Raw genomic sequence first — 11,534 nt, forward strand, 5'->3', positions numbered from 1 at the left:
ACTCAAATTAATAAATGGAAATTGAACAAATACTTTTAATTATCAGTAAGAATTGTTTGCATGTAAGATTATGGCTCAATTCCTCTCAGAAATCCTTTATTCAAAGCAACTTAAGGTTACATCTAGCTTCAGCTAACATAATCTGGACATTCATAAAATAGATACATGTTCATCCCTACAGTACAATTTAAAAGATTTCCACAATCAGAAGGAGAAAATCCACACACATGATCCAAGTATGAAAAATGAAAAAGAAACTATAGATAAACTTAACGTTAGCTGTTTACAATATCAAATATTTATAGTCAACAACCAAGAACTGTCCTCCATTAATAAAAACAAATATTTGCAGACTCAAATGTAAGTGAAAAGTCTTTTACTTTTCACAGATGCACTTTTTGATTGTACTACAAGAAGCATCAAACCATGTATGTATGTTAATATTTGCATCCCCCAGAGAAGCACAATTCTCTCCAGAAGGGTCCTCTGCTTTCCAGTTATCAGGCTCATTTGGTCCCTCTGGAGCTCTAGACCAGAACCTACATACAGTAGAATTAAATCTGTAATTAGATTCTTAAACAATTATTTCATTTCATGCAAAAAAAATATTGTATACATACTGTATTACTGGAGCTTTGTAGATCTATAAACAGAACAGTAAAATGAGTTTATAGACTGTGTGATTGAACACTGTCCTTACATTACACCTGTCTCCATTAAAGGCTTGTTGTTCACCCACATCCACTGTCCTTCAGTCTCCAAGTCATTCAAACCAATCCAGTGTGTTTCTCCAATTTGTGAAACTACAAAATCCTAATATAGAAAATAATCACATAAAGCTTATAACTATAATAAGTTCAAGTGACATAGAGACCAAAAATTAAATTTTATCTGAAAAACTGGAAATAAAAGAAGCTCTACACTTCAAACCTGTTCAGTTTGGCTGGTTATAATCACCAGATGGCCTCCTTTCTCCACACAGTAATCTCTACTTTGCTCCCAGTTCAGTTTAAAACTGGAGAAGTAGTAACACTTTAAACCAAGAGACTTCCATCCTTCCTCACATTGTCCATTGTTTTTATTTGCTGTTTTTCAAGATGGGATAAAAATAATCAGTTATAAAATCAGATAATATATTTGCATACTCTATATAGCATGGCTATATGTTTTTGTCTGTCTGTCTGTCTGTCTGTCTATCTGTCTGTCTATCTATCTAGCTATCTATCTGTCTGTCTGTCATGATGGGAGAATCTTACCACTGCATGCTGCGAGATTCTCCTGAACTTGCTGATGCTCCAGCTTCAGTGCTTCAAACAGTTTTTCTATTTCTAATGCCAAAAAGAATAATTTTTAGATAATGAGAATAAACCAGAAAAAAAATAAAATAAAATAAGGCAATCCTTAAAAATATTCTTGTTTGCCGTAACCCGACCGACCCTGTCAATTTAGGACCAACTCAAATTTCTTTTTGCTTTAAGTCCAGCAGAGTTAGAGCGGAGATCCTCTCAGACACCATCTCCAGGGTGCTGCACACCTTCTGACTGGTAAACTACTGTTTAAATTTAAATTTCAATAGTCATCCTTCACCTCAACACATTGACACAAATGCACACATAGTTCACCCTATAGAAACTGTGTCTGTTCCCCGAGCAGTGAGATCAAAAATTAAATACGTGAGAAGTTCTCGAAATAATCTTACATATTAGACCAGAAAAATGCCAAAGGAACAAACAAAAACAGGTCCTAAAGTTTGGGCTTCTGAACATTAGATCGCTTGCACCCAAAGCACTTATTGTAAATGAAATCATCTCAGAAAATAGCCTTACTGCACTCTGCCTTACCGAAACTCTGATTAAACCAAATGACTACATCGGTCTAAACGAGCCTACACCATCAGGATATATCTATAAGCATGAGCCTCGTCAGACTGGCTGTGTAGGTGGTGTCGCAGACCCCCAGGGCCCTACACCGATTTCCTTAGGGAATTCACAGACTTTCTTTCAGACCTATTGGTTAACTTTGATAAAGCACTGATTGTAGGAGACTTTAACATTCATATTGACGACACAAATGATGCTTTAGGACTCAAATTTTTGGACTTAATAAACTCACTTGGGCTTAAACAAAACATCACTAAAGCAACACATTGTCGTAATCATACACTGGATTTAATAATGTCACACAGAATAGATGTCACTGATATAGATATCATACCTCAAAGTGATGACATCACAGACCATTACCTCATAATGTACACACTACCTGTAGAACAAACTAACTGTGCGTTACAACCCGTGAAAATAGGTTATTGTATTGTGTTTTTTGTACATGTCTGTGTGCAGGTTGATTCCAGGCCAGAGTTTGCAACCTGCCCTAGCCTGTCCTGATCCTGCCCCCATATTGATGACATCATCACTAATGGTCTATATAAAGAGGAAGCAGAAGAAGAAGGAGGATGATGTTGTTAGTAGTGGTGGTTTGTTGTTGTGGCGTTGTGATAGTTGGATTATTGTTATTTTGTGATTGTTCTGGTATTGACTTCTGCCTGTTTTTTTTTTTGACTCTGAGCTTGGTTGACCCTTTGGACTTGTTGCTGTGTTGCACTTTTGTATATATATATATATATATGACTGTACAATTGTCTCTGTTTCACTGGCAGTAGGGGTGTGGCTGCCTTTTTTTCTTTTGGAGTGGGTTCCTTTTTCCCCCGTGTGTGTTTGGTAGGGAGTTAGGGAAGTTCCCCTGTATTTTTCTTTTCTTTGTTTTCAGGTAAGCATAGTTATCTCACTGTTAGACCTTTTTGTTTATTATTTTGGTCTGGGCCCACCTTGAAGAGATGCCTGTGTACTGTTGGCTGTATATATATTCTTTATATCTGTAAATACACTTACCTACAAATTCTACCTTGTGTGGTTTCTTGTGGTATTTTTAAAGATATCCAATAACTGAATCCCGAGGTTTAACGCTGTGCAGCCCAACCCTAGACTGGATTGTAACATGTGTCTCACCACGTTATCGACTCGGTAGAACTATTATACCGACCACTAAAGACAGATTCACAAATAACCTGCTGGACCTTTCTCAACTACTTACTAAACCCTTAAACACAAACGACCTAGATGTAATGACTAACAGCATAGACAATATATTCACTAGCACATTAGACACTGTTGCCCCAATCCGATTACAGATGTTTAGAGATAAAACGCTTGCACTGTCATACTCACACCCTCAAGAGAGGAACCCGTAACCTCGAGCGAAAGTGGAGAAAAACTAAATTAGAGGTTTTTAGAATTGCGTATAAGGACAGTATGTCCAGCTATAGACAGGCTCTAAAAGCTGCTAGGGCTGAGCACCTAAGCAAACTCATAGAAAATAATCAGAACAACCCCAGGTTTTTATGTAACACATTGGCTAGATTAACAACAACAACAACAAAAAAAACAGAAATCTGAACACACTATTCCATCACAGTTTAGTAGTGAGGATTTTATGAGATTTGTCACTGATAAAATCGAAAGTATCAGGAATAAATAGGTGACGCTCAACATATGAGAGCAACTAGTGACCCAGTCTCACTTAAGGCTCTAGACACACAACTACAGTGCTTTGCAAGTACAGGACAGGAAGAGTTAGATAAACTTATTACTACAGCTAAATCAACTTGTTCACTAGACCCCATTCCAACTAAATTACTGAAAGAAGTGTTACATAAAGCTGGTGAGCCTCTTCTTAATATTATTAACTCCTCGTTATCTTTAGGTTACATCCCGAAGTCTTTCCTCCGGGTACTCCGGTTTCCTCCCCCGGTCCAAATACATGCCGGGTAGGTCGATTGGCCGCTGCGGCCTGGATGCGCAGTTCCTCTCACTATCCGCCTCGGCAAACGCTCCGCAACATGCTCGCTGCCGCACGCCACGCTCGCTCTGGGTGATGCTTCCCCTGCCGTCTCCACTATGGCTAGTGGATATACAACATGCTCGTTGTCATATCGTCCGGCAGGGGCGTATGGTTCAGCACCAAGCTTTGTTGCGACTATGCCGCAAGCCAGCCCAGGGCGACGCCTCCTCGCCGTCTTCACCAGGTAGTGGACACCAACTCCGTCAAAAGATAAATAAATAAAGCCGTTTGACGCGTGTGCTTGGCTGGGGAGCCTCCGGTGCGAAGCTGCCATTTGTGGGATCACAATAAATAAATAAATAAATAAATAAATAAATAAATAAATAAATAAATAAATAAAGGTTTCGGCCAAAGCTCGCCGCCGTGTGCCGCGCTCGCCCTGGCTTAGTGCGTATGCAACATGCGTTGTCGTATCACGCGGTAGGGGCGTATGTGTTTTAGCAACAAGCTTGTCGCGATTGCGCTGCAAAGCCAGACCAGGGCAACGCATCCTCCACGTCTCCACTAGCTAGTGGACCCCAACTCCTGTAGTCTATCGTGCGGTGGGGCACCTAGTCCTTCCTTTTCCCACGACCCACACCTAGCTCCGACCCAGCCTCGCACATCGCATGCCGCTTGCTTGGCCAATACGCCCCGATCGCGTTTTGCGGTCTACAGCGCCACGCATCAGTTTGTTGGGGGGTCTCCTCTGGCTTTTGGTTTTGTTTTGGGGGTCTATTCATTACCCAGCGCTGCCTCCCCGCCCCATTCATGCATGCGCACGAACGGGCGCGTGGGAAAATTCTCCCAGAACAGAACCATCCCGCCAACACTAACTGTATGCTCGCTAACCTTCATTTACGTAGTGGTCCTGACTGAACTTCCGTTTATGTCTAAAATACTTGAAAAGGTTGTGTCTGTTCATCTGAGCTCCTTCTTACAGGAGAACAATATCCTCGAAGAGTTTCAGTCAGGTTTCAGGCCACATCATAGCACAGAAACTGCACTTGTGAAAGTCACAAACGACTTGTTCTTAGCTTCGGACCAAGACTGTATGTCACTATTAGTTCTACTTGACCTTAGTGCTGCATTCGACACTATAGATCACAACATTTTTCTAGATCGCTTACAAAATTACACAGGAATTCATGGACAGGCTTTAAGTTGGTTTAGATCCTACCTGTCTGATCGATACCATTTTGTTGAATTAAATGGTGAATCCTCCAGTTTATTACCAGTTAATCATGGGGTCCCTCAAGGATCAGTTCTAGGACCTCTGCTTTTCTCGATATACATGCTTCCATTAGGGAACATCATTAGAAGACATGGGATTAGTTTCCACTGCTATGCTGATGATACGGTTATATATCTCATCAAAACCAGATGAAATAGCTAAAAAGTGTCCAAATTAACTCAATGCCTTAGAGAGATAAAAGACTGGATGAGCTGCAACTTTCTGTTGTTAAACTCTGATAAGACAGAAATACTACTTATAGGTCCAAAAAACAGTACACAGAAAGTCTCAAATTTAACTTCCATTTAGAGGGATGTTCTGTAACTAGTAGCTCAACAGTAAAAGACCTGGGTGTTATACTAGACAGCAACTTGTCTTTTGAAAATCATATCGCCCATACCACAAAAACAGCCTTCTTCCACCAATATTACCAAGCTGAGAAACATCCTGTCTGTATCTGATGCTGAGAAGCTAGTTCATGCATTCATGACCTCTAGACTGGACTATTGTAATGCGTTACTAGGTGGTTGTCCTGCATCTTTAATAAATAGGCTTCAATTAGTCCAAAATGCAGCTGCCAGAGTTCTCACTAGGACAAGAAAATATGATCATATAACCCCAATTTTATCATCTCTACACTGGCTACCTGTTAAGTTTAGAATTGATTACAAACTGCTGCTACTTACAGACAAGGCCCTTAATGGTTTATCTCCCATGTATCTAACTAGCCTTCTAACACGTTACAATCCTTCACGCTCTCTGAGATCACAAAACTCAGGACTTCTGGTAGTTCCCAGAATATCTAAGTCTAGTAAAGGCGGTAGAGCGTTTTCATATTTAGCTCCCAAACTTTGGAATAGTCTTCCTGATAGTGTTCAGGGCGCAGACACACTTTCCCCGTTCAAAAGCAGATTAAAAACTCATCTCTTTAGTCAGGTGTACACACACACACATAATACTGTACATCCCATAAAATTATGCGCCATTACATTAGACTTGCACATTTTTTATGAACAGCAGATATGTTAATCCCTCTACACTGCTTTTCTCTTTCACACCCATTCCCGAGGCATCCAGACATTGTACCAGCTCCAATCATCTTCTGTGCGATGAAGATTCTGGACCTCCACTGAGATGAGGCTGACTCTATGAGAATCCTGAGACATCTACAGATCTACCAGCTTCAGTTGGACTCTATGATACCAAGAGGAGATCTGAACTCCATGTGATCTTTACACCAATTCAACATTTGTTTGACTGTATATTTGTAATCGCACCCTCTAGTGTCACCCATATGAGGATGGGTTCCCCTTTGAGTCTGGTTCCTCTCAAGGTTTCTTCCTTACCAATTTAAGGGAGTTTTTCCTTGCCACTGCTGCCTGAGTCACCTCAGACTTGCTCATTGGGGATAAATACATATACATACATACATACATACATACATACATACATACATACATACATACATACATACATACATACATACATACATACATACATACATACATACATACACACTGTGAACTATATATATCTTGAATTTTTTACTATATTAATTCTCTATATTTCTCCTTATGTTTACCTTTTGTTCTATGTTTATGTTCTGTAAAGCTGCTTTGAGACAAAACCCATTGTAAAAATCGCTATACAAATAAACTTGAATTGAATTGAATTGAAGTCTGACCGACTTGCCGGTTGTAAATTTGTTTTAAGACCGACCAATTTTTTTTCTCTTCAAACAACTAATACAAAAACGGTTTGCAATGATGCGCACGAAGGCATGGGTTGAAGACCCAGTCAGTGACGTCACAATATGCTAATTTGTTTAAAGTCATACCTACGTAATCACCATCACCAAAATCGTACTTTTTTTTTTACATTGAAACTTGAAATAATATACTGTATATAGACCTACCATACTGACCCCTTTTTTTTTTACTGTTACTGCAAACCAAAATATTTTTAAGGATGGCCTAATAATAATAAAATAAAATAAAATAAAATAATAATAATAATAATAATAAAAACAACAACAACAAAAGAGGCAATTACTAGAATTACTATTAGAAAATTAGAAGCACAAAACCTGAAGTTTTTAACCCACATATACTGCAGCCACTGCAAAGTAAAGAGGAAGCAGGAAGCTTCCTGTTTAAAGTAAACAGGAAGCTCTAATAACCACTAAAGTAAACAGGAAGCTCTAATAAACACTTACCCTTGGCTTTATGTTCCTGCGTCATCAATGTTTCAGTAACATTAGAATACTGCTCACTTAATATCTGACATGAAACCACTTTATTGTGATCTGTTGAAGAAAAATACTCTGGGTTAAATTAATTCACAGAGCAATAAAAACTAAATGTATAATTAATTAAGTAAATAAATGTAAGTTTTTCATGCTAGGATGAATTCATCTCACTTGATGGATCAAAGGAGACACTTTATTATGATTTGTTGATCGAGAACAAAGATAAAGATGATAAGCACAACTTAACACTTACAAAGGATCTTTCCAACACAGAGTGTTAATAAAACACCAAGTATTAGGAGGAGACCAAAAGCATATCTGAAGATCTTTCCTGGTTTCTTCTTGTCTTTCAGCTCAGTGCGGTCAGAGATATCTGAGAGAAAAGGGTTAGTTACTTCATACATCTTTGTACTGTAGATAAATTCCAAACTCCAGGCTTGCAGACCTACTGCCCTTCACAGCTTCAGGGTTTTCCTTTCACCAAACCTCTGCCAGATCCCCTCCATCCCCATGCTACAAGGGACACATGACAATAATAAAGTCTTCTTCTTTTTAACTTCTAGTTTAATAGTCTAGTTTGTTAAAATAAAATGATAACTTTTCTTGAATTTTTTTTTATAACTATTTAATAACCATTAAAAAAAAATGCTGCATTTTGAAATCTGATTGGTCAGAATGTTAGGTTCTGTAACAACAGCTGAGAGTTATAAATGTGAATCAGATATTTATATTAATGTGAGTTTTAATCATCCTAATAGCATGATTATTGTTTCTACAGCAAGTCATTCACAGGGACTATGAAGCTCACTATATATAATCTGAAGCTAATATGAAATATTCTTACAAATTGTATTATTTATCAAAGAAAAATATAGAATTGTAAATACGGCAACAATTTTTCTAAATAAATATTCATGTAACTTTAATTGGATGATTTAGGTGAAAGATTTCATGACAGTAAGTTTCACTCCCAGGTTGTTTTTAACACAACAAGCAGCACTTTTTTATTAGTTACTTCAAAATACATAAAAATGAGAGGGAATTAACATTTATAAGTATTACATGTAACTACTATTTTTTTCCTCAAGAATCTCTTCACTTCAATTAAATGTAACTATTGTAGTGTCTTGTACCAGTCATTTTAGATTTCATGTCCCAGGCACCCTAAATTTCAACATCTACTCCTCAATTAACCGATGAGCAACCCAGTTTTACACCCACACTTGGCTCCCGAATGTCTGGAGTGTACACAAAGACCAGATAACCCCATGTGGCTCATTGGGGCCAGCAAACAGAACACACACACACACACACACACACACACACACACACACACACACCCACACACAACACAATGAGACATTCCGTTTACTAATAAAACCCAAGATAAGGTACTCTAAGGTTCTCATTCTTATAACCCTTTTTGTAATGTGTTTCTTCTTTTAAGGCTTGCCTGACTTAAAATTATTTGCTCCTTAATTTCCTGACAAGGGTGTATTTTATTCATGTGTCAGAAAACAACATTGTATTTTAAAATCCGTTATACTCTATCATCATATCTTACTGATCATGGCATGTTAATGTATACCTGTTCTAATGCCGTATGCCCCTTTAAGGTCTGATGTCAGAATGTATACGAAGCTATCGTTTTCTTTTTACTTCCCTAATGAAAGTGCATCTTGTTTATGTTTCATTTTTGTTTCTTTGCCTTTATCTTTGCCTTGATTAATGATCTATGTATGTAATGTACCGCTGCCTTCATACCGTCATTACCCTTCATGTTTAGTATCCAAATGACCACAAAATTATCGGTTACTCATTTTTCAAGCACTGGTGTATTTTATTTGAGCACGAAAGGCGCCATACCATCTTAATACACCCTGGATCAAACTTTAAAGTCATCTAAAAGTTTGATAGCTAAACCACGCCCACAGACACCTGAAACAAAGGGAGTTTTTCCCTTCAAAATCCTGACCGAAGTATTGGTCATCTTCCCAAAGATGGGTGGAGTTCGTGACCTTTAAATTGTCACAAACACCACTAATCCGTGGTCAGACTTTCGGAACAGCTTCAAGACGACTCCATCTTCCTTCAACGAAGTTCCAGCAAGCTTCACTTCCAAGAACGACAACTGCTCTGATCTTCAGGAAAACTTGGAAGAACGTCTGACCCTACCCTAACTGACCTTTCAGAGATTTCTCTGTTGCATCCGGACTCTTGTACAGTAAGCCAATGCAAGTAACCGTTTCCTTTACCAACCAATTTAGATGCGTAATTTTAAGTAGGAATCTTTCATTGAATCTTAAGGTGAATTTAAGTTTCTGTGACGATTTCCCAGTTAGGGTGTGATTTAATTTTGAAGTCTAAGCTTGCCATTTCCTTTCCTTCCTTTCTCTAGTTTCTTCTTCCCAGTCTCTTCCTCCCTTTCCCCAATTTTAATTTCTTTTATTTTATTTTCATTTCCGTTTTCCCTATTTCTTTGTTTGTTTGTGTAGTTAGTTTTATGTTGTGTTTGTCTCGTTCATTAAATGTCATAATTTTGAGCCACAGGTGATTTGTCTCTGAGTGTCGCTCACAAATTAAGGTACCTGCAACATCGGGTCTGAACTACATGCTCTATTAATTTAATTTAATTTAAATTACGGTATACAGTAAAAGGAAAGCGAATCTTTCTTGGCCGGAAAGATACCGCCTTCATAGAATTAATAAAGGTACGCGGCCTGTTCAGCGGACGAACAGACCAAATAAGCGTAACGTTAATTCCAGTACCGTTAATTTCAACTTAGGTTAAAATATTTAGAAGTCACTATAACACGTTTTAGTTGCTTATAAATATTTACCTTGCTTCGCGAGCCAAAATCGCTACACTATAAATGGATAAAATTGTAAGTATTTAAATTTTATTATGAAAACAAGACTTACCTGAGCATGCTTTGTGCCTTGGTTGCCGGTTCTGTGCATTCACATAATCATCGTCAGTTCTCCGTCCAAACTATTTAAAACATCATCATTTAAATTGCTTGCTCACACGTCATATTTACACCATAACTAAATTCAAAAGTATAAAAGTATCAGAGCTCTAACTGTAGGATAATTACCTTTTTTCCACCCATTCTTTAACCCGTGCTTCACTTTATAATCTTAAATTGAACCCTGTGATACCTGAAAATTGGTAGTAACTATAAAATTAGTTATAATCAGAAGGGAAGCGAGATACAGATCTACTGTGCAATAGCAGTGGGAGTGATGTAGCTTCCATAGTAGATGGTTGAAAGTAACCACCCCAGGAACCCACTACAAAAAAAAAAAAAAAAAAATAACTATAACAACCCTCCAGCACCCTGTTACAACTTGTGATATTTTTTCTGTTCCACTATGTGTGTTTTTGTGCTACGTCTTGTGTGCAGGTCAGGCTCCCAGAGTTTCCGGCCTGCCCTTGCTTTTACAAGTGTATGATACAAGTGTGTCTTCTGTTTCATTTCTCTGGTGTCCGAACATTCTGAGGTGAAGCTTCAGATCATCCTCAAATCAACTCTAGTTGACTACCCCCCAGAGTGTATACACACACACACACACACACACGTTCTTTTTATTTAGTTTCCACCTTTTTTCCACCCTTTTCACTTGTTTAGAGAAGATTAACAGGTGGAAATTTTAAGTAATGAAATTAAAGACACCACCACCCCAGCCATGTCCACTTTTATTAATTCTTAAGTTTCTTTAATCAAAGCAACATTACATTACATCTAGCTTCAGCTAACATAATCTGAACACACATCATTAATAAAATAGACACATGTTTATCCCTCCAGTACAATTTAAAAGATTTCCACAAACAGAAGGAAAATCCACACATATGATCTTCTGATGTTCTAATGGTTAAGACAAAAAATACAACATTTTACAATGTGGCAGAAAAGTGAAACTTCATGGAGTCTGATGTTAAAAATAAATAAATAAATAAATATATAGTAACACACTCTCAGTATAGATGTATTGGATTCGAGCTGTATCGAGCTGAACTGTTAAATAAACTTCACAAAACAAATGATCATTTTATCTTATTTTATTTATCCAACATATGCTCCCAAACATATTCAAAGTAAACAACAAATACATAGAAATCACCTCATGAGTCTTCATATCAATTAAGTACAGAACATTGTTTTATGG

At 37.7% G+C, this 11,534-nt stretch overlaps 3 protein-coding genes across 3 annotated transcripts in view; 1 reads left to right on the forward strand and 2 right to left on the reverse strand.

The window, feature by feature from the left end:
• The window catches only part of LOC113662805 (C-type lectin domain family 6 member A-like), a 229,774-nt gene that overhangs the window by 90,776 nt on the left and 127,464 nt on the right, over positions 1-11,534 (forward strand). The window lies entirely within an intron of this gene.
• Positions 1-11,534, reverse strand: part of LOC113662816 (C-type lectin domain family 4 member A-like) — a 29,850-nt gene that overhangs the window by 10,318 nt on the left and 7,998 nt on the right. The window lies entirely within an intron of this gene.
• Positions 22-10,634, reverse strand: LOC125140668 (C-type lectin domain family 6 member A-like). Its single transcript, XM_047809823.1, has 8 exons — positions 10,460-10,634; positions 10,284-10,353; positions 7,615-7,734; positions 7,329-7,418; positions 1,257-1,328; positions 931-1,085; positions 701-813; positions 22-539 (listed from the first exon to the last, which is right to left on the reverse strand). Exons 1-8 carry the CDS (start codon positions 10,472-10,474, stop codon positions 377-379), a joined length of 798 nt encoding a protein of 265 aa, XP_047665779.1. The 5' UTR covers positions 10,475-10,634; the 3' UTR covers positions 22-376.

The sequence above is a fragment of the Tachysurus fulvidraco genome, unplaced genomic scaffold (assembly GCF_022655615.1).
Source record: "Tachysurus fulvidraco isolate hzauxx_2018 unplaced genomic scaffold, HZAU_PFXX_2.0 HiC_scaffold_51_np12, whole genome shotgun sequence".
NCBI classification, from domain to species: domain Eukaryota; kingdom Metazoa; phylum Chordata; class Actinopteri; order Siluriformes; family Bagridae; genus Tachysurus; species Tachysurus fulvidraco.